A 26,786-nucleotide genomic window follows, 5' to 3' on the forward strand; every position below is an offset into this window, starting at 1 on the left:
CAAACTTAGTCCAGCTATCAGATTATCCCCTACTCTTAATAGATCTGTGGGTTGTTTTTTTTTTGGTTTTTTTTTAAATTTATTTGCTCTTGTGGTCTCAAAGGTTTTATACATATTTCAAAGATTGGCAAGTAGGCATTACTTGAATATTTTAAGGATTATCTTTGATTTGATGTATATTTAAGAAATGCATTTCTGCTCTTGCTTGTTACCAGACTCCAACGTACTGCTTGCCATTAAGTCTCATGTTGTACCTGTTTAAAAGGTTGGTCAGGGTTTGCAAAATGGAGCAGCGAAAGCACAATGAGCATATGGGGTCATATAATGGGGTGTTTATGTTTCACTAACAAAAGTTTTGGGGGACTTGGCAAGGACTGCTTAAAGTTGGTACGTGAGTATGGGCAGATGGCTGATTACAGGAACCACCTGAGAGTCAACCTCTGCTGCAGACGAAACAGGATTGCCTCTAAAAATCTGCAAATAAGCTCTTCAGCTTCTGGAATTAATGTTTGGAGAGAACTTTATCCCAAATTGTGTAAATGTAGTTAAACATTCTTCTCAATATGTATAAAAATACTTATTCTGTGTCGTAGCAATATGTAGAGTTAAATTCTGTTTTATAAGGAGAATTTAACTACACATCAGAATCATCTTTATTTGGGCAAATTTGTGCAAACAAACAAGGAATTTGACTCCAGTAGGTATAGCCAATAAATATGAGAAGATTAAAAAGAAAAACAAGTTACAGAAAATCTTAAACTATGCAAAATATAACGAATTACAACTAGGCTATAAATAGGATGAACATAGTACCACCTGAATGAAACTGGATATTAAAGTAAAATTTAACTCCACGTATTTACACGTGTCTTAGTAAAGGATAGACGCTGATTTCCTGGTTCGTTTCCTTGACCATTGCAACTGGGAAAAGGGAAACTTGTATTTACTTTCTTTTTTCGTAGAACTTCAAGGCAACGTTTCCTCCAGCATAGTTTATGCAAATTACCAATCGCTCTGTCCTGATTGGCTGGGACCAAGAGAGTTTCCCGTCTTGCATTGGATACTGCGGTCTTGGCCACGTCCCCAAGCCACGTCGCGCTTGACTCGCCATTTTCCCATCTTCTGGACCCAGAAACCGTTTATTCTAACATCACAGTGTCATTCAGCGCTGTCGGATAGGAAAAAAAAAACCGTTTCCGGAGACAGGCAGAGTTCTTCAGAGAATCTAGAATCGCCCTGCTACTTGCCGCGTTCCTGCAAACATGAATATTTTCAGGCTAACCGGCGACCTCTCCCACTTAGCAGCTATCATCATCCTGCTGCTAAAAATATGGAAAACCAGGTCTTGTGCCGGTGAGTAGCCAAAGTCTTTAACTTAAGAGTTTAAGCGAACCTTAGTAGGCACAGCATGTGTCCTCTCGTGTAATTAGCAGTTTGAGGAGAAGTGAAAGCTGTCCACCGTGGAACTTATCTGTAGTTAGTTGGAACTCATTAGCCAGCTTTTGGCTAATGTTAGCTAGCTGGCTAGTAGTCCTGTCCATTTCAAGCGGTATGTTTTGTCATCAAGTAATGACAACCACTCCCGCGGTTGTCATTACTGTCACTGTGCCTTTTAAGAATAGGACCCTGAAACTTGTTATGTGGTTCTGTCATCAGTTGTGCTACTAGCTTGTCTTGACAGTCCATTTGGCCCCAAACTAGCGTTAGATGGGGGACCTGAGGGCCACAGTACTTGATAGTTTGGCTTCGTCATTTCACCTGATTGACACTAAGCTAGTTCCACGTTTCAGCCTTACTGTTCCTGTGACTTGCTTTACTACAGCCTGGTATGACCTCTCTGACGTGGCAGCATCGAGTGCTCCCAAGTCTGCACATGCAAAGTCGGTGACTGGGTGAATGTTTTTGCTTGCAAGTCCAGCAGGTCTTTGAGGGAAAAGTAAATTCCTGCATTCTGTGAAACTTTGTTTTTCCTGTTATTGCTGTGGCCAAAGGTTAGGTTGCTATCACTGCAAGGGAGCCATACCTAGATTAAACCACACAATGGTGTGTGAGAGTGTAAAGGGGAACAAAACGAATAATTGACTTTGAAGTGCTAACAAGGTTTGGATCACCTGGTGTCCTTAGAGGACTGTTGAATTCATTAATGGGTTACAAACAATGTAATTTGATTACAAGTTGAGCAAGCAAGTAAAGCAGTTGCATAATAGCCTGTGTTTTTTAATGTAGAGAAGTGCAAGTAAGCCATTGCATCTGTTAATTAATTGACATTTATTAACAGATCATGAACAGCAAGCAATGCATTTTTTAAAGTGCACACTCTAACATAAAGTCTTATTGCATGTGTCTTGATGCATGCTCAATCATCCAGGTAAAGAAATCCCAAAAAATCGATTATGTTCATGTGGTGCTAGTTTTGGTCAATATGCAAATGTAGTGTTTGTAAGGTTAGGGAAACCTGCAGTCAGCTGAGACTGAAGAAGTCACTTGGATGAATGACAAAACGTTTCTCCCACTGAAAACACTACGTTTAGATGAACAGAATCAACTTTTTGGTATTGCATGTTTTTCAATTCAAGTTGAATCTATAATTCACATGAGTTGTCTGTGTGTAGACCAGATTGGACATTTGGTGGACTAGTTCTGCCCCCCCAGACATCTCTGCCTTAGGCTTATTTGTTCCTGCAAATCAAAGTACTTCTGAGTGATTGCCTTTATCCCTTTACATCCTAATGGGAGTGGCTGCTTTAACAATACTTAAAAAAGCAGAAATAAATTGAAATGACTCACAAACAGTGGACCAGTAAAGGTGATAAAACTTTCAAATGAAACTTGATAAAGGAGCCATAATTGAATAAAACAATACATGAATATCAGGAAGTACAAAACCTCAGATAACTACACAAGTTTTTAGTTTAGTTTTAAACAATTATGTTGTTGGAGCACACTTAATGGGAGTAGCAGAACATACAACGTTAGATTGTTCCAAGCAGCTTCACAATTTGTGTTTCCATGGGGGAATACTCTGGTGGCTTTTTCCAGAGCTCTGATTATGTACAACTTCAAAAACAAGCATTTAACGTTTAAAATCAACTCACTGGAAGATTTCTGTTATTAGTGAGTAATAGTAGTGCAGCTATTTGAGCATGAACTGCTCCCCGGGCGCCTGCTTAGTGGGCTGCCCACTGCTTCACTGAGTGAATGGGTCAAATGCAGAGAAAAACAAGTAATTTCCCCATGGGGATCAATAAAGTATCCATTATTATTATTATTATGAATGAGGTGGAAAAACTCTTGGCCTTTATAGTATCAGATGATTTAAAAAAAAAAAAAACAGGTTTTGTCACATGACAACATACCAGATACTTGTTCCAATTATATAATATCCTCTGCTCCTATACTAACCATATAATAGGGAGTAAAACATTATAATGTTAAGTTTAAACTACTTTGTGCTGTCTTTCACAGGTATTTCGGGAAAGAGTCAGATCTTGTTTGCCTTGGTGTTCACCACTCGATACCTTGACCTGCTCACATCGTTCATCTCTCTCTACAACACCACCATGAAGGTAAGATCCTGCCCCCTTCTCATCATCACATCCTGCAGCATTTTCCATCCAAGCAATGAACACAGTGTGGGCATAACCGGTACACCAGGCCCAACATGTCAGTGTTTGCTAAACGATACAGCTGCCAAATAATTTGTGGTAGGCTTGTACGAGGTGTCCATGCTGCACAACTGCAAGTACCTCAGGCCATTAGGTCACGAGAGTCTTAATGCTTTCCCATTTATATTTCAGATCATCTACATCGGATGTTCATACGCCACTGTGTACCTGATCTACATGAAGTTCAAGGCAACTTATGATGGAAACCATGACACGTTCAGAGTGGAGTTCCTGGTCGTCCCTGTTGGTGGCCTGGCTTTCCTGGTTAACCATGACTTCTCTCCTCTGGAGGTCAGACATTCAAACACACAGCCAGGGCTGCTCTATGATAAAATAAAATTCATGACTATATTGTTAAATCTTGAAATGACTGTTATTAGACACAACTACTCAGACTCCAAAAAAGAATAGATAATGTAAAAAAAGAAGAAGCAAGGAGAAATTGGTATGCAAGTTATGGAAGACAAAAGAGGGCTGTCATCTAGATTGATTCCTACTATGACAGGCTCTCTGCAGCACCTATAAGCCAACTATCTAAGAGCAGTCGATCTTTCATGCGGCTTCTGTGTTGTCATAGTGCCATAGATGGTAGTGTCGAACTATTAACAGAGCAGCAGGTATGGGAATCCTCATGTGCTGAACAGCAACATGGTGCTTCAAGTAGAGCAGGGCGATATGTCCAAAAATATTTATCACGATATACATTTGAAAATTTGCAATAACGATATAACTGACACTAGACAAAATACTTTACAACTCCAAAACTTTATTAGTGCAAAAAAAAACATCAATGTATTTTCACTTAAACAAGCAGCTGTTTAATGTGCATTAAAGTTATATAAAAAATTAACAGTGCAAATGCAAATTCCTCGCTGACAGTTTAACCAAAAGGCATTTCCAGTGGAAACTGGCCGACATATCCTCAGCATAACCATGTATAATATCCACAAAACTTAAAAAGAGGTCATACACACACGATACGGTAATATTATGTTGAAGCACAGTACGTATCACTCCGCCAGGCTCCTGACTACGTTAGCTGTAATGCTCCAACAATCCATCAAGCAGTGCGGGTTCGTAGCTCAGCAAAGTCGTACTAAAACATTTGACAGGTTTTGAAGCGCCGTTTACATAAAATCATTTCGAGGTCAGTAAACACAACCAGAATTCATACATAAGGCCCATTGGATTATAAGGGGCACTGTCGACTTTCAGAAAAATCAAAGGATTGATTTTAAGTGTGCCGTATTTTCCAAACAACACAGTAATAACGACGGCCCGCTAGCATGCGCTACCAAAAATAGTGCTTTGCTTTGTATCTGACGGACGAAAGCTAAACCAGTTCCACACCACTGAAGTTGCAGCATTTTTACAAACCAGTTCTGGTTCATCCGTTTCATTCAACGATTTGCTTTCGCCGCAATGCTTTTTCCGACGTGTGCGTATGAAAACAAAGGCACTGCGCATGCGCGTTTTACCCATATTCTATTGCGATATTTCATTTTTCTATCGTTGCCCAAAATTATACCAGTATTACCGTGAACGGTATGATATAACCCAGCTTCAAGTTTCCATCATTGTGGTGGAGCTCTGTTTAAAACTTCTCAAAGGCAGCCGTGTTGGGTGCTGTTTATGGCTTGGAAAGTTTCTTGGCTTTAATTCAGCGTTCAGAGTTAATGACATATTTCATAACTGGAAACAAATGTGCACTTTTCTACCTGATGTGGGTCGCTGTATGCTGCATTACCATCATTCACTAGGCTACGTTTTTTGCATCTTATACCACGGACATGGAGGAAACGGAGTATGCCTCCTTCAAAGCCTAGATCACGTGCGTTATCCGTGACTGACATGTAGCCCAACTTAGGTCCAAACAAAGTTGTTTTCAAAATCTTTGGGAGAGAAAATCATAACTGAAACCAAAGTCTGAGGAATCACCCAGCACTTCATTCTATAGAGGGAACAGGATGCACATACATGTTAAACTCAGTCACGTGAGACAGCTGCCATGCAGCATGCATGCACCAGTGCAGACTTACTATGAAAAAAGGGTTATGTTTCAGTTTGATTTCTTTTACCGTGCCTCTGGCTGGTTTGTTTACATGTGCATGCTTTCTTTTTTCATGTATTTGCAACACACTGACTTGCAGAGTGTGTTTGTGAGCTTGATTTTCAGTCCAGGAAAATCACTTTAACATTTGCCCAAGTACTCACAGTTATGCCCGCCATTCAACACTGGCAAACATGATAAAATCTCTGTATGTAAATTTAAAACACACATCACTGCTGACACTCTGCCATCCATTTCCTCCACCTCAGATCCTGTGGACATTTTCTATCTACTTGGAGTCAGTGGCCATCCTACCTCAGCTCTTCATGATCAGTAAGACGGGAGAAGCTGAGACCATCACCACCCACTACCTGTTCTTCCTGGGTCTGTACAGAGCTCTCTACCTCATCAACTGGATATGGAGGTTCTACTTTGAGGGGTTCTTTGATATGATTGCCATCGTTGCTGGAGTGGTGCAGACCATCCTCTACTGCGACTTCTTCTATTTGTATGTAACAAAAGGTGAGTGCTGCTGCATTTTTCATTTCATTTTTTTAATTAAATATATATTTGTTCAAACCAAAGTTGAAAATCTCTTTAATGGTAGCAGTGCAGATATGTTGTAACTTGTTTCAAGGACAAAGCAAACATGATTCTCCAATCTGAACATTTTGTTTTTACTGTGTGTAGTGTTTTGTTTTTTTTCTTTGGGTTTTTTTTTTTCATCATTTGCAATCCTAAACTTTTAAGGTTTGTCCATAAATTGATGTCATTGAGTTCATAACTGTCTTGTTTACAAAAGAGTATCAGGAAGAGATGCATTGTCATATCAACTACTGCATCACTATAATGAAAAATTCAGAAACGCCCTCGATGCTTCATCATTTATTGAGTTTTTAATATGAGTTTAAGACGACTTCCTTTTTCTTTTCTCACTGGTGACATCACAAACAACACAACCAATGCAGTGGCCATAAACCAGGCTTTACACTCATGTTTCAGAGCACACTGGGCAGTACATATAGTCACTCCACCATCTTGTGGTAGAAACTGGTGTTCATCAAAATCATAGGTCGACTTCAGCTGATGTCTCTTAAACACAGTGCGTAGACATTTGGATATAAATAGCAGTGGCTTCTTCACATCCCTTTGATTGCTTTAAATAATTCAGGTATAATAAGTTCCCTTTAACTACACTGATGTTAAAACAAATGTTGATGAAATAAAGTTTTCATATAAGTTTTGGTGTTCAAGTCTCAGGCAGCAAAAACACTAAACTGAAAAAAATCAATCCATCAGTGTGTCTTCTTGTGATGAATGCTCCCTGTCTAATATGTTTAACATAAATCTGTCCTGTCTGGTTTCAGTACTGAAAGGAAAGAAGCTGAGTCTGCCAGCCTAAGTGCCAAAGAAGAGTGTTTTGGCAGACTCAAATCGGGCAATTGGAGGGGAGGAGGAGGGGCAGCAGACACCTCTGACAGCCCCATTCCCCCAATATCAGCAGTCACTTCCTCCTCTTCCCCTCCCACCAGTGTAAGATGCCTGAGACAGAGAGCTAGCAGGAGCCACTGGCTGATCCAGAATCAGTGGAATTGGAACACCTTCAGCAGCTGCTCCTTGGCCTGCAGATTTCTGTTTGATGCATCTTGCCTTAACTTTTTTTATTACTCTGTATAACGGAAGGGGAAAAAAAGCGAGAAATGTTTTCTACATAAAATGTGTGATCTGGAGATTCGACACATCGATGGAGCTCGGGAGATAAAATTGCCTGTGATTTGGCACTGTATGATATAGAAGCAGACTTCTTGTGGTGGGATATTATTGAGCATTTTTAATAGTATTTGCAATCAAAATAAAATCTCTTTGTTCTTGTTTTTGTTTTTTTCTAAATCTGACTGAGGAGGCTTGTATTGAATCCCATAACTTTGATTCTGCCGTTCTGTTTTTGGCCAGTATGCATTCCCATTTGTAATGACTGCTGCTCATGCCTTTTGGTGGAAAAAAAAAATAGTAGTAGATGCCATAAATAGTTCTTTTTCAAAATCAAAGCAACTCTGAAGGTAACTTTAGAATATATTTTGGTTCAAATGCTGTCAGAAATGATGGGCATTAGATCCTCAGTGTATTCTCCGTCGCCATATGAAGCACTGTCCATATTAGGAGTAAACAAACGTGTGAAGAAAGTCAGTGAACTCGCCGTTAATTGCTTTCGTTTAAAGTGACCGATGCCACCTGTAATTATACATCATTTCAGATGGTTCCTTTTATATGTTTGAGATGCATAAACTCACTGGTTATGTGCTGTGTGTGAAGTCCCACTGCAGAGGTCTTTTTTTTCCCTTTTAGCTGCAAATGTATTTATTTTTTAATCTTCCTGCTGGTTTCCAATAAACAGTCTGTAGAAAGTTCTACCTGTTGTGCATAATTTGACCCTAAGAAAGGAATCTCCTTATTGGATTTGGAAAGAGACTGCGGCAGTATCCTATGAAGTTATATTGGTTTCTGATAGAGTTTTCATGCTCATCATTCTCAAGTTCTCTTTTTCATTTCTCACCAGAGCTCTTGCATGATATTACCACCACTAATAAAAGCTTTGTGGGAAACATTTGTCTTAGTACTGTGATTCCACTCAAGTTTTGCTCCTATGACGTTACACATGACGGTCAGATTTATTACTTTTTTTTTATCCGCTGATGCAGAAAGTCTAATAAGCTCATCGCATTTTCATATATACTGGAATTTCCCTTTTTGGTGTCAGTATTCCACCCATGTTGGGGGGCACACACCAGTGTACTCCTAGTATCCCAAGCCCTGATGAATGGGGAACTTTGCCTCAGGAAGTGCATCTGATATAAATTAAGCATGCAAATAATACAGAATGAGATTTCCATTCATACCGGATTGGTTAAGGCCCAGTTTAACAACGAGTGCTTTCACTGCTGGTCAAAACTGTGCTGCTGTTGGCAGAAGACAAAAGATGGAAGGCATGCTAAGGGGCAGTGAGAGAGAAGGAAAGCAGTAGAGGTGAGAGGACGCATTTAAATGTAGAGACTATGACTGGTAAAGACAGAGTGCTGGCTAGTATCATAGAGTGAAGGAAGACTGGACACATATATCCTGGTATGCATTGTCTTGGTGAAAAATTCAAGAAACACCTGGATGAGAGCACAAGTTGCTCTAAAACCTGTATGTACTTATATTATAGGGTACATATGGAGACAACAGAGACAAGACATAAGTTTGCAGGGAAAACATATAAAGACAGACAACCATTCAAACCTACAGCCAATTTAGAATTACCAAACAACCTAACCCATGTGTTTGGACTGGAGAAGGAAGTTGCTAACCACTACACCACGGACTATTTGTTTTTAAAAAATACTTAAATAAAATGCAGACAATAATGCATTCTTAAGCATGATACTATTCCAAACTGCAGATTTATAGACATATTTTCATTAAATGTGGTGCGTGAACAGACTGCTGATTCTACTGTTTGCTCAATCATTCGCTAGATTAATGAATTTTTTAACCAACCAATCAGCGAAAAATGCATTAACCTTTTTGTGCTTTTTTATATTATTATTATTATATTATTTACATATTTTTTATTTATAGACTATAGAACATTTAAAAAACAGAAGCTAACTCAAAGTGCTTTAGAGACAGACACATTTAAATTATAAGTCTCCAAAAAACAAAGAAAATAAAAGCAGAGGGGTGAGTTTTGTTCTGTTAATTACTGTAGAAAGAAAAATCATAGTGATTTAGTGATCATTAAAAGAAGAAAAAAAATGCAAATTGATTATTATTCTTTTCATAACTGCTCTATCCTATATAAGTGGCCTTTATAGTAACGGCAATACTTGCCCTGTATTTGCTTGGTATCAGACTAATACCCGATTTTGAAGTATCGCACGGCACTAGCTGTTACATGTTGACGGGGCTGGATTATATGACGAGTGTGCTCGGAACCATCGATTTGAGCCACCCGGAACAAAAACGTCGTCGGACCAAGCTTTTTTCTTTCCCCCCATTTTTAAGTCGCGTTGGTTTTAGTCATTGTCATGAATAACAAGTGACGTTTTTAACGTGTCTGACGAAGAAAGGAGAAGTAGTAGAAAAGAAAGGACACCCCCCTATATTTATAGCTAATTTCTGATTGTGTGCGATCGAGTGCAGTGGATGAACAGGATGGAAAATGATATTTCAGAAGGGAAATCTACTAACTCTTCAGGTAAGTTTTCCTAGCATCACTGTAAAGAGTTGGTTTTTAGTCAGACAGTCTGAATAACAAGCTGCTTATGTGGCATTTTAACGGAGGAGATATTTCACAAACGCTGATGAGTAGTAATAAAACATTGGGGATTTAGTGTCGAATAAAAATAGCACAGTTATGAGTAACACTGCCTGCATTTTCTTGAATAGGCACTTTATGCAAATACGTGCAACATCTAACATAGGCACTGTCTACAAATGAATTTGGTATTAGTTGTAGTACCGAATTCAATTAAAGTGAACGCTTTCATTTAAAGTGGTCTCTGCTTCCGTTCTTGATGCCAGGGATTCCATAACATGTTGGAGATGTTTGTCGTGGGTTCTTTTGACTTAATCTAAATGCACTGTGGTGGAAATTTTGCAACAAACTTATAAACGGTTACAATGGACCATGTACCAGCTTTCATAGGAAGAGAGGCAGTCTACACCTTGGGCAGGTTTCCAATCTATTGCAGGGCTAACACAGAGAGATGGACAAGCAATCACGCTCAAATTCACACCTATGGCCAGTTTACTGTAGAATCACCAGTTAACCTAACTTGGATGCCTTTGGACTGTGGGAGGAAGCAGACGTATCAGGAGAGAGCCAACACAACCATGGGGAGAACATAGAAAGGCCCCAACTGGCTGGTTGATTTGAACCCACGACCTTCTTGCTGTGAGGCTGCGATGCTACCATCTGTCATGAGCATTATAAATACTTGCATTCTTAAATGTGACACTCTGACCAAAACTCATTTGATCATAAAGTAATAGTAGACTACAGTATGTTGTATTTTTCAATTGTGAGTAGATTTCAAACAGATGTATAGATTTGATTTAATGTTGTATGGTAAATGATAAATGGCCTGTATTTGTATAGCGCTTTACTAGTCCCTAAGGACCCCAAAGCGCTTTACACATCCAGTCATCCACCCATTCACACACTCATTCACACACAGGTGATGGCAAGCTACAATGTAGCCACAGCCACCCTGGGGTGCACTGACAGAGGCGAGGTATGTCAACAGTTCATTACTGGCCAGCCTACTGAGTACTACAGATGTCTGTGTATTGTGCAGGCAACGGGTAGAACATGCCTCAACTGACCAGTGGATTCCTTCTTGCTATTAGGCGATGGGGCTAAACACCACCATATATATATGAGTTTATTAAATATGTATATGCGACTGCTTCGCTATGAAAGGATCAAGGAACACAAAGCAAAAGAGCAAAACAATATTTTGGCCCTGCAGTTTAGTAAATCCCATGTTCATGAAACTCATTGTCAGAAAATTTGCACAATAAACCAGGAACTAGTTTATGGGCCAAATGACATATTTTAGTTTAGTAGTAGTAGTAATAATAATAATAATAACAACAATATTAGTCAAAACAGTCAGTTTTAATGAGTTATTCATTTACAAAACAGACGATGAGCAGCATTTGGAGCAAGGTCACCACTAAACAATATACAAACAATTGGACAGCTGTGTTAAGCCAAGTATTTGTGTCTGGGTTTAAGTTATGGTTCATTTTATGGATATTGATAATAAAACATTTATCCCCGATGTTAAAATGACCCACTTCTGTTCACATTCAGGTGCAACACTCTCCCTCACTGCCCTGCGCCTCCTGGTCCCACCACTTCGGTTGGTCTCCGCAGCCGTCTGGCAGACCATCCAGCAAAAAGTTATAGCTGATTACGGGATGCTTGAGGAGTTTGTGTCTATGGTTACAGACATTCTTCCAGAGCTGCTCACCAGCCGCCAGCGGACTGAACTCAGCCTGGGCCTCAGAGCACGGGTGAGTTTATCAGCATCTGCAAATGAAGTCATTGTAGATTTGATGGATTTGTACTTTTTTTCCTTCGTCATAATTGTCTTTTACGTCGATAAGAGCTTTGCACGCCTTTTGTTCTCTTATTCTTTGGCAACCAGCTTCACGAGGACTGGAGCATTTCCAACATCCAACAGTTGGCTGCTTTTCCATCCTTCTGTGCTCTGACACAGAATGTCAGTTGGTTCTAGGTCATTTGATTGGGTGGCCATCACCACTCCTCCTACATCCTTCCTTTTGGGAACCACACACTAAGATACCATCTGTTCACCTTCTCTGTGTCTCAGAAGACATTGTATCCACAGTCAACATTGTCACACTTGGATTATGCAGTCCAAAATCCAGATTTCCACTAATCTAATGTCCAATTAGATCCAATTTTTTCAGGCATTCTGCCGCAAACACAGCCATGTTTCTACTTCTCAAACCTTTAATCTTTAAGTAGATAACTCTAATATGGTTGTAGAATTAATCTACTTCCTAGCTTCCTGTAATTAAATGATCAAAAAGCATAAGAAAATCTAGCACTCCCTAAATCACCACCTGAAGATGTGTCTGCATATACCAGTCACAAAGCGCCACGCATTGTGAAGTTTCCTGAATACACTTGACTAAGGGCATTTAGATCAAGTGATGTTACCCAAGAACCATTACAATAAGTGTAGAGTGCAGAGCAGTGTCTGGATCTCAAAGAATTCACCCATTGCAGTATGGTGAATACAGAGGCCAAGAAAAACAGTGGTTGACAATGTGAATCGTTCAACATCAACGTGAATGTCCATAAAATCGTGCCTGTACAGAGTGCCGGCGTATCCATCAAGCTCACAAAACACGCAGTGAAATCACCAACACGGTAGCATTGCATTTGGTAAAAGACAATGGGCTGATATTTATATAGCACTTGTGCAGATAACAAACAAAGTCTTAAATTCGTGCACACACGTATGCTTCAGTGTAGGCATCAGAGGCAACTTGGCTTCATGCTTTGGTGATGCAAAGATTTACACATTAGCGGGAAAGTCCCCTCAATCTGAATGTGAAAGTAGCGTCTACGTGACAGTGCTGTAGAACAGTTTTGTCTACAGTCAATGAATAGTTGTGATTAATAACTGTGATGATCTTAACATTGAGAATATTAATAATTAATTAGTTGTGCCGTTCAGCAATTAAGCCACTAAGGTGAAATACTATACCAAGCATGACTAGAAACTTCCACACAAAACCAAAACAAAGTTTGGCTGATCCCCTCTGGACTTATTTCAGTGTTGGTGCTTTTTTTACATTTCCACGTGGAAGTCTCATTTCTGCTCTGGATCTTCCCTGATCTGTCTAACCCGTTTTCTTTTATGGAAAATGGTTGAAAAGACAAAAGTGAGTGGGACAGGTTGTGCTACCTGTTTGTATTGCTGATAAAAGCCGTGCATGCTGGCAAACAATGCAGGTTACTGTTGAATAATCCTTTCTCAGGTCTCTCAGGACCTTACAGTCTCATTTATGATGATTTAGGTTGCCCAACACCTTGAAAATTGAAATAGTGATCGTTCATGTCACTCTATTAAACATCAGTTTCTTTGCGCTCTCAGCTGATCCTGGAGTTATACCAGCGTGAAGCTCCTGCTGACTTTGAGATCATCCAGCCACACTTGGACAGGATGCAAGTGCTCATCAATGCATGGCTAGTGGAGGTGATTTCATTGGTTTTTGTTTTCTGTTATCGTGACAGTATAATTTAGATTCCCAAAACAGCTTATTATCATTATTAATTGTTATTATTATGAATTATGCAGGCTGGTGGTACTAATGTAGAACTGCCACAATCAAACTTTGTGGATCTTGTAAAGAACTTGCAGAATGATGCTGAAGAAAGAGAGCACTTCTTTCAGGTCTGTATTTGTTTTTTCACTGCTTTTTTGCATCCTAGATAATAATACCATATAAGTGTTATTATTTTATTATCAAAGCTGGAGTACTTTCATTTTCAAGTAGTAGTAGTGGTAAAGTAGTCTAGTATGTGTAAAGGTGTATTTTTGAGTTTACTAAAAGCGCCAGGTGCAGTGATATTTCTGTATGTTTTGGACGTTCATGGTGTGCTTTCTTGTTTGTGCTTCTCAGAATGTTTTCCCTGTAGAGTTTGGTCCTGCATATGATGAAACACTTCACACTTTGATGTGCCTGTTTTTATCCAGATTTGAAAAGATTCTTCATCTTCAGTCATTCCAGCAGGTACACAAAAGTCCTACTCAACATTACCCAATTATATTTTAAGCTAGATTAACAAATGTTAACGCCGCTCTTTCTTTTTCATTTTCAAAAGGTTGCCTCCATGTTTGGTGAAGCTTCTTCTGCTCTCAAGGACTGCATGCAGTTGGTGTCTCAGTGTGAAGAGCTCAAAACTCTGCTGCAGTATCAAAAACACCTTAGCCAACTAGATCATATAGGTAAGTAGTTACAGATTTTCTACTCTTAGCTCCGTATCCCTGATTTAGCCATCTCAGGCACATGGCTCTGGCTGTGAGCGCTAAAGGCCCCGCCCACTTGCAGTTTGCAAGGACAGCTAATCGGAGGAAAGTTACCCTAAAGGTCTGTTGAGTAGCTAAAACAACTTGTTTCAGATAGCAGATTCACTGCGAGGCTGAAACAAAGGACCAGTATAAGACAAATAAGGATTATTTTGAACTGTGAACCATGCAAAGCTACTCTAGTAGAGTCTGACGTTAAAAATGTGGAGCTGATTTTTAATCGGTCCACTTTAATGATGTGTATTTGGCTTGTGGGATTGCTGCTTTGTGGTCAAAAAAATAAATCCAATGTTCTCAGATTAGTATGACGTGTGCAATAATGTAATAATGAATGGCACTTGGGTGTTGAGCTCTGTTCTTGTTCACTGTTATATGACACCTTTTTTTGTCTTTTCAGATAGTTCTCTGGACGGTGAGTGGATCATTTCAGCTCTAAACCTTCCCTGTGTAGAAAAAACAGAAACGCTTAAAACACAAGCAAAGGGCAGCATTTTGGATGAATTGTTATTTTCATCAGATTTGGAAAAGGAATCACTGGCTCCAGAACAGCAGACGTGTGAGACCAATGATGGTAAAAGTGATTGGACTCCTGAGCACAATGGAACACAGTTGCCTTTAGGAGATTCAACAAAACATGCCGAAAATGTAAATCTTCAAAGTCAGACAGATGGTTCTTGTTGCCTAATCAAAGAGTGCCACGTTCGTCTAAGAAGACTTGACCTGCCACTGTCTTTACAGTCTCGACCTGTGAGATCAAACAGAGGCCTAAGAATGAAAAAGATTCTCCAAGAGGTGAAAGGGCAACTTTGTGGAGAGGCCCTACCTGCTGACAAATCTATTTCCACGAAAGCAAAACAGTTCGAGAGGGTTTCTCAAATGCTGTCAGACAATGAGGATTCAGGCAAAGACTCCTCATACATGGCTCCCATCAGTACTTGCAGTGAAGATGACTCCTGGTCTTACTACTCGGATAAGGACTCTAGTCATAACACTGTTAGTAGAAGTCCCAGTGTAACTGATTCATGGTCTCACTACTCAGACGATGAGTCTTCAATTGTGAGTCCTGTTAACAGTTTCCCTGAAAGTGGTTCAGTTTGTAGCAGCTCAGATGAGGACCCTTCGTTCCTGGGTCCTAAAGATGTGTCAGATTCTAGCAGAAATCGGGGCACTGCTGGCATAAAGCATAGCTCTACCAAACACACTCGTTTAATCCAGTGCTTTATCTGCAAAGAGCATGTCAACACAAACCTGAGAACTCACATGAAAACCCACTTTCCCACCAATGACTACGCGTGCCCTCGATGCGATAGCAGGTTTAAACTCCTATCCTCTCTGAAGAAGCACTTGAATAAGACTTGTTATGAATATGCTCAGCAGCATGTAGATCCAGGGAATCCAGATGAAGTCAAGAATCTTTACAAATGTGACATATGCCAAGAGGCGTTCAAGTACAAAGTTGCTCTGCAAAAGCATACGCTGACCCACAACGAGCTCTACTGCAACGTATGCAGAAAGGTCCTTCGAGATGCTGCAACGCTGGCAAGGCACAAAGTTTCACACACTCCATTTCAGTGCAACCGCTGCGACAAGTCTTTCAGTCTTTTCAAGCCCTTACTCAAACATTACGAAAACATCCATAAAGTCAGCAGACCATTCAAATGCAGCCATTGCCCCAAAACTCTCCCCAGGCTGCGATTTTTAATCATACATGAATGGCACCACACAGGCCACCTGCCGTTCCGGTGTTCTCATTGCAGCCTGAGATTCAAATGTGATTCTGAGCTCATGTACCACGAGAGGGTCCACACCAGAGAGAAACCCTATCTGTGTGCAGAGTGCGGCAAGACGTTCGCCCAAAAGTCCAACATGTTGCGCCACCTGCACTTCATCCACAGCGAGTCTCGAAATGAGAAGAAGCACTCTTGCTCTCAGTGCGAGAAGTCCTTTAAAGAGAAAGGAGCGCTGAAAAAGCACCAGAGGAGCAAACACTTACACGAGTTGTTCCGTAATCCATGTCCGACCTGCGGGAAGATGCTTTCGGCATCAACGATGAAAAGGCATAAATTAATCCACACTGGAGAAAGACCTTTCAAATGCACTGTGCCTGAATGCGAAAAGTACTACAGATCAACCTCGGAGGTTAAGAAACACATTCTCATGCACCATACCACAGAAAGGCCGTATAAATGTGACATCTGTGGAAAGGGGTTTGTAAAAATGTGGTATCTCAATGTACATGCTCGAATACATTCGGGAGAAAAACCATTTGTTTGCCATATCTGCGGCAAGGCCTTCCTAAAGGCCTACAGCATGTTCAGGCACAAAAGACTTCTACATACATTTGTTACACATTAACTACGTGACACAGGAATGCTTGATTGGTTAAGGAAAGTAGCTTCTTGGTGTGAATGCGCATTGAATCTGAATTCTGTCTAATGGGAAGCAAGGAGCAGATGTTGCAAAAGCTGGCAAAATAATTCCCTATTTACTATTTAAAGTATGTATGTTTTCATTTGAACCACTTGTCTACCAAGGGTGAGCGATGACAGAGGTCACTGCCACAGGAAACCAACCAACTGGACAAAAAAAAGAGAGAGAGAGAAAGAATCAAAACATGTCCAGCTAACTTTTTAACCACTTTGAGAACCCTCCAAATGCTTGTTCAGGGGTAAAGTTAGCAGTACGTTTTAGGTTATTGTTAGGCACTTAGATGCTTAAACCTCAGGTAAAAAGTGTGTGAATACACTGATGCCAGTGAATTACCTCACAAAGATACCTAGACAAATGTCTGCTTTGTGCTACACAGAAAGAGGAGCACACAGATTCAAATAGTCTACGATGAAACTGAAAAAGTAGTGGTTCCAGCATGTAAAATACTTACAGTCCCACAGTTAAATGTACTATCTCTGTGTGGGGCACAGGCTGCGGTGACTGTTGTCTAAGTCAGCAGCTGACAGTACAATGAAAAAAACAAACAAACACTGTAAACACAATAAAAATGCAGGACACATACTGGAGGTGAACGAGTTCAGCTCGGTGTATAAAGATCTTTGTCTTCTCCCAACTTCAATTCATATGAAGAATTACCATATTTGTTTCATGTGTACTTTGTATTTAGCAGTGTAATTTTTTTAACTATTTAGTTTGTTTGATTTTACATCATATGTTTTGTTCTTTTTCATGTTGTGTATAATGTGTTTTAGGCACGAAGCAGAAAAGTGAGCAGCATTCAGCTTCTTCTGTGGATCATTTTCATCTGTTTTTTTATCAAAAAATTAAAATGGTGAAGCTTTCACTTAAAATAGTGATCTTTCATTTTGTGGGGCTTTGCTCATGTTTTTGGGTTTTTTTGTATTTGAAAATTGGTAAACCCCAAGATTACAATAAACTACTTAAATGTACATGCGAAAATGATTGCATGATTTTTTATTAAGAGGAAGAAACTCTTTAGTGTAGAAATAAAAGAAGGAAGGAAAGACAACGGTACAAAGTGTTATAGTGAAGAGCAAGTTGATAATAATGTGCTTGCCTCTTCTTCTTTCAGCTAATATTAGGATCAGGGCAGGCTTGGGTCATTTTTCTTTCTTTCTATTTTCTAAACTCTTAACACGATGTTTAGACAGTGTGTATATTGAGGACTTAATCAGATAATTATAAAAAACTAAGTATCCCTTTCAATTAGCCTCATCTTTTTTTGAATCTTTTCATTGAGCCATCATTTTTCACTAATTTAGACATCCATAATGCATTTAATTTAGTACACATAAAATAATGTGAATTCTATGCTTCTTCGGTAGGTAAAAAGGGAGGAAAGGCTAAGGTGTCAGACCATATGGAGTAATCCAAATTTGAAACCTTTGGTCCAAACTGTCATTAATTTGTAAAAGTCAGGAGAGAGGTACAACAGTTAATGTCTAATGCCCTCTGTCCTGGTTAGGGGTGGCATTGCACCCAGTAGCGTTGGAGATCTTGATAAAATTGATGGAATTCTAAATGCAGAAAACTACTGTCAGATCACTGTCACAAATACACACACACTACACATGGACACTCTGAGTCATGGATTTGCATTCCTAGACCCCTGATCCCATTATTGAAGATGTGGGATCACCTTTACAGAGAACAGAAGAAAACGCAGCTAGCATCCAAAGAAGAGCTTTGGAATGTTCTTCAAGAAGCCTGGAGAACCATTCCTGAAGACTACTAAAAGAAATTAGTGGAAAGCTTGCTTAGTTCACGCTTTGTTAAGGAATTAAACATGGCCATACCAAAGTTGCTCCTGCACCTATTTCGCAATTTTATTAGCCATACAGAAACAAAGGGGAGTGGAGATCGAAAGGCCAAAAGCACAGTAAAATAAAATGTAAAAAAAAAAACGCGATGCGGAACGAATAACAGGACTATTTCCCGTTGTCGGACAGTTATTGTAGATGGAACGAAAGGCAACAGTTGACGCACAAAGATCAGTTGTGTGACTTCGCTTTCTGGCTTCCAACCCATTTAAAACCGTTACTTTGACTTCGGTCACAGTATTACATGTTCTCTGACTGTAATGTAACTGCAGACAGCTCGCAGCATGGACGGAGGTGTCTCCGAGTTACCTGGTGAGTTTAAATGCTTGTATACAATTTTGTTTGGCTAGGCCGCAATCTAGCCCGCGCGCGGGAATAGCATTGCTAAAGCCGTAGCGGTCGTTATTATTATATTATTATTTTACTAAAGAGTTGTGTCTAAAAAAATACAAACTGCTTCTACTTTTTACTAGCCTGGAAACACGTTGCTGGACTTAATTCTTTAACTCAGCGTTTGTGAGTATTAGTTATCCATAGTGCTTAGATAATGCTAGGCTAGGCTAGGAAAAGTCATTGACAGCAATTCACTCGTTGAAGTGAATCCGCCTGTTTTGAGTAAATCTCTGATTCATGTATTTGCTTTGGGGGTTTTGGGTGGGAGGGGAAGGGGATATGCAAACATATTAGCAACGTATGCAAGCAGTTATACTGTTAAACATTCAAATTGATATGTAACAGTGGTTCAATAGTAGATTACGGAAATGAAAGTAGCAGGCACATCCGCTTTATCCGGAGCTCGGCATTTAAGCGTTTTGTTGTTGCTTTTGTTTTTGTTTGTGTTTTTCTGTGAAGAATAACTCCGCTTTAATGTTACGTGAGACCGTAGTTTTGTTATCGGTAATAATGGCCATTCGAGCCAAAATAAAACATTTTATTTTAATCCTGCTGGTAAGTTCGTGATGGGATTTTTTTTGTGTGAAAAACTTCACAAAATTTTGATTTGGTATACTATGCATGAATCTCCTTTCTCTTTTGGAACCAATATAAAGACGGTGACTAAATAAAGGGAATTTAGTTTGTGGTCATCACTCCATTGACAACTTAAATGGGAAAGTCTGTGTTGTTGGCCTGTCTTCACTCTCACTGCGTGCCTTTCAAGCACTTTTTTTTAAAAATGCCTTTTTCCTTGCAGGCCCCTCTCTTCCCCTCTCTGCTCTGCGGCTCCTGGTCTCACCAATTCGGCTGGTTTCTGCAGCCATCTGGCAGACTGTGGAGCAGAAGGTTGTGTCAGACTATGGGCTGCTTGAGGAGTTTGTGTTTATGGTCACAGAAATTGTTCCTCAGCTTCTCTCTACGAGGCAGCGCGCTGAACTCGTCTTGGGACTCAGAGCACGAGTGAGTTGGCAGAATCTAGGTGCTCCGCATGGCGCTCCAGCATGTTACTAATACATGTATTTTGTCACTTGTTTGTTTAGCAGCTTAACATACATTTTAATTACATACTCCTTGGGTGACAGTAGGTGGGTTAGTGTGTTGTTTGAAGCTGAAGACTCATCTGATCAACAATTGTGGCTTTTAAACAGAAAAAAGCCTTTGATGTATGCAGTAGGGCTGAATGATAAATTGGGTTTTAATTTTAATTGCAGCAGTTACTATAAACAATTCTTCTTCTTAGTTTGTTTAATCCAAACCTCAAAAGGCGGAACCCACTAAGTTGAGAAAGAATGATAGTTATCCTTTAGAGAGATTAATGGTTGCCTGCAGCTGCCTTTGTCGTTATCTTAAAGCTGTCACAGTCTTTGTTTTGACTCACTCACTGAGAGTATGGCTGTGTCCCAATTAAGAGACCGCACGCTTGAAGTACGTGCACTACGTACGGTGCGTACTGTAAGTACGAGAAGTGCGGAAGTGAGAGGCTTGTGAAATGGGACGGTCTAGCCTTCGTCGTGCTGTTCAGGTTGCCTAGCAACCATGATACTAACCGCAAGAAACGTTACATACAGCATTGTGTGACATAAATGAAGGAGAAACAATGTTTTGTTGGTCATTCATTTTTGTCATGACATCACTTTGATTAGTTGAGTATCTGAGGCTGAGACCACGGGACTGTAAAACATGATTGTTTGGCTTCATTTCTGTACTGAACAGTCATTTCAAGATTAGTTAGTAAATAACAAATATATATATATATACACACACACACACATATACATGCATGCATGCATGTAAAGTTATTTATTTCATATTCTGTATAGTTTTTCATATTTATATCCTGTCCATATCCTGTACATAGCTTGTACTCACTACAGCCTGTACATACTTATAGTTATAGAATATTCACAACATACTTCATACCGTGTACATTATAACATAATAGACCCATTTCTGTAATATACTTACATATCTATATTATTGCTAATATATATTGTAATATATCTATATCACTAAGCACTTCTGGATGGATGCAAACTGCATTTCGTTGCCCTGTACCTGTGCATGTGCAATGACAATAAAGTTGAATTCTATTCTATTCTATTCTAAATAAAAGAAGAAGTTGAATGTTAAACATGAAGCATTTCCTGAGATTCATTATAGAACACAGAGTGAATGGAATGCATCTTTTCTCTTAACTGTTCGCTTATTAATGGTGATTGCAGTTGATCCTGGAGCTGTGTCGTTCTGATGACACTGCGGACCTGCAGGTTATTCAACCACATCTCGACCGGATGCAGAAGCTCAGATCACTGTGGAGCGTGGAGGTGGGTGAAAACCTTTTTTTGTGTCTGTGACGTTTAGTATTCCTCGTTAAAATCTGAAGTTCCACGATGACCTCTTCTGTTTTAAATTCTTTACTTGTAGAATGCTGAACCGGTGTCAGACTCTCATTTCATGGGCCTAGTCCAAAATCTGCTGAGAGATCCCGAAGAGAGAAGAAATTTCTTCATTGTGAGTTAAAACTGAATACGGAGACAATGTGATTGATTGGTGGCAGGTCCTTGTTAATATGATCCCTTTTGAGGAAAAAATAAAATAAAATTGTACGTTTGTATTTGTTGCTTTGAGCAAATGGTTTTTGTAATTTGGCTCTATATAAATAAAACTGAATTGTGTTGTAGGATGTTTTCCCTGGAGACTTTGGTCCCACATATGACAAAGCAATCCAGACATTGATGTGGTTGTTTCTGTCAAGACTGGAAAAGCTTCTTCCAACCAAAACTCTCCAACAGGTAAATGTAATGTCTTATATTGAGCAAAGAGCATTTCTCCTTGTAGTATTAGTTTTTTTTTAGCATTGTTAGTTGTTTTTGTTACCTTTTTTGTGATCTCTTGCATTCAGTTTGCAGCTCTGAGTAGTGAAAGGCTGTACACATACAATTCAACTCATTTGCAAAAATACTTCATTTTACTTTAATTTATTTGTTATAATAGGTCTATCATCACACAGACAAAGTCCATCTTCACTGTCTGTCATGGCTGCTGGTGATGGTACTTTTCCTTCTCTTGCTATGCAGCCTCAGGGAGCTTAGAGAAGTGACTTTACAAACAGTTCTCAATCTGTTCCAGGGTTATGTTAGACTGACCCTCCAGCTTATAGTAGGTCTACAGAGCAAAACAAGAATATGAACAAAAAAATAAGAATTGTGTCAAAAGTTTAGAAACTGCAGAGCTTTTGACTCTTATGATTGTTATTTTACTTAAGCCTTTGTTTCATCAGATTGCCTCTCTGCTCAACGACACCTCATCTGTTCTGAATGAATGCATTGGGGCTTTCTCTCAGCCTCAGGAGCTCAAAGTCTTGCTTGACAATCAAAAAGATCTCACCCAATTAGAGGACATTGGTGAGTTGAATATTTTAAAACATGGGATCAGTTCTCAACATGTTGTTTTGTTTTTTTCCCCAGAATCTGTTTTATTCATTCATGATTCTTGTTCCTTTCAGAGTCTTTCATCGTTGACAGTGGCATTTTGTCTGCCCTGTGTCTCCCTCCTGTGGAAAGAGTTGTGATTGTCAATGAGCAAACTGAAACGGATGCAGAGAGCAGTCTCGTGTATACTGTCTGCACAGAGATGGAAGTGGAATCTGAGAACAAAGAGGTGTATGTGGAGGGAACTGGGAACTCTGAGGAGTGTGTGCAACCTGAGTGGTTTGGCCTCACTGGTGAGGTAAAACCAGAAATTGATGCAGTGGTAGTTATGGATACTGTGGAAGGCACTGAGGCCAGCGAAAGCGAAATGGCAGAGGACCGCAATGACAACCAATCAGGAACACTGATCATCGGCGAGGATGGCCAGGTGACTGTGCTGGATGGTGTGGAGAAGAAGCCAAACAGACGTGGGAGAAAAAAGAAACGTCCTGTAGATGAAGACTTTGAAGTGGAAAGTGCAGTGGCGGGCAAAAAAGAAACACCAGAAAGTGACACACTGTTAGAAAGATCAGTGCGTAAGAACAGAGGGCTCAAGATGAAACGGTACTTATCACAGTGGAGGAAATCTGGGAAGACACCGGGCTCCAGTACGACCAGCAGTGGACCCAAAAAGTTTGCCGGGCCCCAAGGTCCAGCCAAAAGCAACGACTTGGATGAGAGAACCTGTAAAGTCTGCAGCAAGGTGGTGAGTCATGCCAAGTTCTTGCAGCGACACATGAGTCAGCACTCCGAGGAGCTGCCCATTACATGTCCTTCATGCAAGAAGCTTTACAAGAGCTTACGTTCCTTGCAGCAGCACAGATGTGCAAGCATGACAAAGGCAAAGGCTGTTAGGAAAGCCAAGGAGCAAGACACCCCAGCAGACGAAGGCGAACAGTCATCAAGCGGGGTTCCTTGCGACGACACAAATGAAGAGCAGCCAGTTGACAATACCACCCAGGATCCTGATTACTCTCCCCCTGCAGAGAGGGCTTCCAAAGAACCAGGGCAGAAGAGCCCTGAAGAACAGAAGAGTGTGTTAGAGGGTCCATTCTACTGTCCTCACTGCAGTGTCGAGTTCAAGTGCAAACAAACATTTAGGTTCCATTTAAGAAACATTTGCTACAATGAGCAGCAGGTTGATCCTGAGAAGCCTGATGATGTTAAGCATTGTTTCAGGTGTGATGAATGCGACAAGGCGTTCAGATACAAATCAACTTTGGATTCCCACAAACAGACTCACAACCCGCTCTACTGTGAGGTGTGTATGAAACTGGTACGTGACTCAGAAGCATTGGCCATGCACAAAGAATCCCACACACCTTTTCAGTGTAACCGCTGTGAGGAGAACTTCCCAGTGTTCAAGGCCCTTCATAAGCACTACATCGACGTCCACAACCCCACCGAGCCATTTACCTGCTCCCACTGTCAGACTACATTTGCCAGTTTGAAGCGTTTCATTAGACACGAGTGGAAGCACACGGGTTACCAACCATTTCAGTGCTCCCATTGTAGTAAAAGATTCCGTTCATACTCTGACCTTGTGGAGCACCAGAAAAAACACACTAAGGCATACCCATTCCTGTGCTGGGAGTGCGGCAAGAAATTCCGGCATGGCATCACGCTGACGAGACATGTGGAGCGTGTGCATCACTCTGGCGAACCCGTGACTGAAAAACCTACGCCGATCTTTACCTGCCCTCAGTGCGGGAAGACGTTCACTTCAAGAAGGTGCCTCCTGAAGCACGACAATTTTCATCACAAAGGGCTGCGCTTCCCGTGTGAGCACTGTGGGAAGGGCTTCTTTGGCAAGGACGCGTTGGTGAGGCACACTTTGATACACACGGGCGAAAGGCCTTTCAAGTGCGACGACTGCGACAAGTCATTTAGATCTGCAGCAGAATTAAAGATACACAGGAGATACCACACTGGAGAAAGGCCATTTAAGTGCAACATCTGTGAAAAGGGCTTTGTTCAATCTTGCTTTCTTACTTTACACATGCGAACCCACACTGGAGAACGGCCATATGTTTGTGCAGTGTGCAATAAGGGGTTTTCAAGCCTGCATGGCTTAAAACGACACAGGAGACTTGTTCATGCATAGATCATTGTGACATAATACATATTTCCAAAAGGATTTTTAGCATAACCAGCCCATGTTGAAGGATGTTGGTGTTAGGTGTAGACCAGAACTTTGCAAAGAGTGAAGAGCTGATGATTTGACCTATCACTGAAAGGACACCTTTGTTGATGCTGACGAAGAGATGGACTAAGTTTTCCAGTTGAAGGACATTTTCTGTAAACTATCAGCCTTATTGTTCTTCCTATGGCTGGCACAGCTTTGGATTGCTAGAATGTGTGTAATTGCGTTGTGCATTATGAAAATGCATTATGAAAATGTAACTTGTATTTTTTACAGAGACATTTGTTGTTCTACATAAGATTTGTATGTATAAATGGGATGACCCTTAAAGGTCCCATATTATATTTCTTTTGTTGCCTCTTTATTCCTGGTTTTGAGCTCTGCTTTAGCAAGTGCAGCTTTAAGATGAATTAGAAATGCAGTTGCCTATGCACGTTTCAGGGGAAGGAAACACAGACACCCACACCCAATCACTGTTTATTTGTTAACTCTTTCTTTCTTTTCTCATATTTTCTAATATTCTGCTATCGCTGTTTTCCCCCACATAGCTGTGACCTGTGTTTGTTCAAACCAAACTGATATTCGGATTAGCGACTCACCATGCTAATGTGATTTTTTTTTTTTCCCCCCCCCTCCTCATTTTGTAGTGGTGACATGCGAACAGAATATAAAAGTAAGCCAGTGAGTGTTTAGGTATCACACAGGGTTAGGTTACTAGGTTATTTGGAGGCTTACTTGTCACACAACCCTCACACAACATCACATCACACAACACAGCTTTTCGTTTACAGCTGTTTAACATATTAAAACAAACACAAAAGTCACACAAAATAACCTCTGGCGGCTGCGATATAGATCAGGAGTTTGCATTCTTTGAGGAAAAATTACTGTTTGTCAGCAGTCTTGTGGCTTTTGACTGAGAGCACAAATTTTTTTCAGTTCTTTGTCAGTAGGGGCTGTCAAACAAGTAGTCTTCATTAAAATTGATATGGGTCTCTTTGTTGGGTTAGTCCATGTTGATATTCCTGTTTGGATCACCAACCTGGAACTGTGCTGACAGCCTATGGTTTAGTACATCAGACGACCTAATGCTAGAAGACTAGGCTACAATGACTGCTGTGAAAATCATGCAGTGAACATCAGAGCATCTACATCAACCTACATTTACAATGTAGGCAACATTCTGTCCTTTCACTAACTTTGAAATAAACTGGCTACTGGAAAAAATTCTTATAGCTTGTAAAGCTAAGAGGTTGTGAGATTGCTAGACAAATAGCAGTAGTTACATTTTCACAGCTTTGATTTTACACCTCCATGATTATAAAAATGTTTCCACTGAAAGTGGGTTTCATGGGACCTTTGATTATGTTTTTCTGTAATAAATTGAACCTTTGATTCCAAGTGTCAGTTATTTAACACAAGTAATTTCAATATCATATCATCTAGTAATACGATGGGGGGAAAACCCCATCGTATTACTAGATGGCCAAAGATGCAGGTGAATCCCAGTCAGGAACACCCAACTTCAGAGTCTTAACAATGTTACATTAACTTCACTGTCTGCTGCATCTTTTCAGTTAGTTCATTTCTGATGTATAAAATGCAAATTGTAAGTTGTTTTGCCCCAAATCCAGCAAACAACCGGTCCATGTGGTTAAAAACACCAGTGCAGCTATCTGGCCAGTCAGTCCGTAATGCTGGTGACTTGTTCATCTTTGTTGTATAGCAATAACACGGTGGATTGTGATGGATCGGTGGTTTCTCGTAAACGTAGGAGAGTTTTTATTAGAATGTTATGAATTTTACAAGTGACTGCATTGTAAACCACAAAAGTTTTATAAGCACAGTTTGAGATAAACTTAGACAACCAACAGTCAACCAAAGATAAGTGAAATAAGGTTTTTGTATCATAATCTAAAGGTTTTAAAATTTTAGATGACCTAAAAAATTAAAAGCTGCATCAGGCATATGTCTGCTTTCAGCTGCTCTGTTTAGGAAGCCTTCATCGTGACGTGTCCAGAGGATGCTAAGAACAGGTCACAGCAGCTCTCTTGATGTCCTCCTTTACAACATCCATGAATCTCCTGTGTGGTCTTTCTTCAAAAAGGATTTTGCT

At 40.1% G+C, this 26,786-nt stretch overlaps 3 protein-coding genes across 4 annotated transcripts; all 3 read left to right on the plus strand.

The window, feature by feature from the left end:
• The first annotated feature begins 1,018 nt into the window (after positions 1 to 1,018).
• kdelr2b (KDEL endoplasmic reticulum protein retention receptor 2b) lies at positions 1,019 to 8,322 on the plus strand. The gene is made up of 5 exons (XM_085465458.1): positions 1,019 to 1,353; positions 3,466 to 3,566; positions 3,798 to 3,956; positions 5,985 to 6,237; positions 7,083 to 8,322. Exons 1-5 carry the CDS (start codon positions 1,263 to 1,265, stop codon positions 7,115 to 7,117), a joined length of 639 nt encoding a protein of 212 aa, XP_085321584.1. The 5' UTR covers positions 1,019 to 1,262; the 3' UTR covers positions 7,118 to 8,322.
• A 1,387-nt stretch (positions 8,323 to 9,709) lies between these two features.
• LOC146702547 (uncharacterized) lies at positions 9,710 to 17,625 on the plus strand. 2 transcript variants are annotated; one of them, XM_085465461.1, is made up of 8 exons: positions 9,710 to 9,952; positions 11,576 to 11,624; positions 11,714 to 11,778; positions 13,395 to 13,496; positions 13,599 to 13,694; positions 13,924 to 14,034; positions 14,126 to 14,249; positions 14,728 to 17,625. In XM_085465461.1, exons 1-8 carry the CDS (start codon positions 9,917 to 9,919, stop codon positions 16,683 to 16,685), a joined length of 2,541 nt encoding a protein of 846 aa, XP_085321587.1. In that variant the 5' UTR covers positions 9,710 to 9,916; the 3' UTR covers positions 16,686 to 17,625. The 2 variants fall into 2 exon arrangements, with proteins under 2 accessions (XP_085321587.1, XP_085321586.1); XM_085465460.1 differs by having other exon boundaries at positions 11,576 to 11,778.
• A 1,136-nt stretch (positions 17,626 to 18,761) lies between these two features.
• Positions 18,762 to 26,065, plus strand: LOC146702548 (uncharacterized). The gene is made up of 7 exons (XM_085465459.1): positions 18,762 to 18,934; positions 19,815 to 20,017; positions 21,280 to 21,381; positions 21,482 to 21,568; positions 21,739 to 21,849; positions 22,338 to 22,461; positions 22,563 to 26,065. Exons 1-7 carry the CDS (start codon positions 18,907 to 18,909, stop codon positions 24,629 to 24,631), a joined length of 2,724 nt encoding a protein of 907 aa, XP_085321585.1. The 5' UTR covers positions 18,762 to 18,906; the 3' UTR covers positions 24,632 to 26,065.
• Positions 26,066 to 26,786: the final 721 nt, after the last annotated feature.

This window comes from Copadichromis virginalis, linkage group LG8, assembly GCF_057382275.1.
Source record: "Copadichromis virginalis isolate Kocher_CV1m ecotype Utaka linkage group LG8, C_Virginalis_male_GT1.1, whole genome shotgun sequence".
In the NCBI taxonomy this organism is placed as follows: domain Eukaryota; kingdom Metazoa; phylum Chordata; class Actinopteri; order Cichliformes; family Cichlidae; genus Copadichromis; species Copadichromis virginalis.

What these genes read in the sequence shown, in the direction of transcription:
- kdelr2b (XM_085465458.1), top strand. Translation starts at nt 1,263, where the DNA reads ATGAATATTTTCAGGCTAACCGGCGACCTCTCCCACTTAGCAGCTATC. An exon ending in GAAAACCAGGTCTTGTGCCG is followed by an intron (nt 1,354 to 3,465) that starts GTGAGTAGCCAA and finishes TGTCTTTCACAG; the next exon opens with GTATTTCGGGAAAGAGTCAG. An exon ending in ATGACTTCTCTCCTCTGGAG is followed by an intron (nt 3,957 to 5,984) that starts GTCAGACATTCA and finishes CCTCCACCTCAG; the next exon opens with ATCCTGTGGACATTTTCTAT.
- LOC146702547 (XM_085465460.1), top strand. Translation starts at nt 9,901, where the DNA reads ATGAACAGGATGGAAAATGATATTTCAGAAGGGAAATCTACTAACTCT. An exon ending in GCCTGGGCCTCAGAGCACGG is followed by an intron (nt 11,779 to 13,394) that starts GTGAGTTTATCA and finishes TTGCGCTCTCAG; the next exon opens with CTGATCCTGGAGTTATACCA. An exon ending in AAAGAGAGCACTTCTTTCAG is followed by an intron (nt 13,695 to 13,923) that starts GTCTGTATTTGT and finishes TGTGCTTCTCAG; the next exon opens with AATGTTTTCCCTGTAGAGTT.
- LOC146702548 (XM_085465459.1), top strand. Translation starts at nt 18,907, where the DNA reads ATGGACGGAGGTGTCTCCGAGTTACCTG. An exon ending in AGGTGTCTCCGAGTTACCTG is followed by an intron (nt 18,935 to 19,814) that starts GTGAGTTTAAAT and finishes TTTTCCTTGCAG; the next exon opens with GCCCCTCTCTTCCCCTCTCT. An exon ending in GATCACTGTGGAGCGTGGAG is followed by an intron (nt 21,382 to 21,481) that starts GTGGGTGAAAAC and finishes CTTTACTTGTAG; the next exon opens with AATGCTGAACCGGTGTCAGA.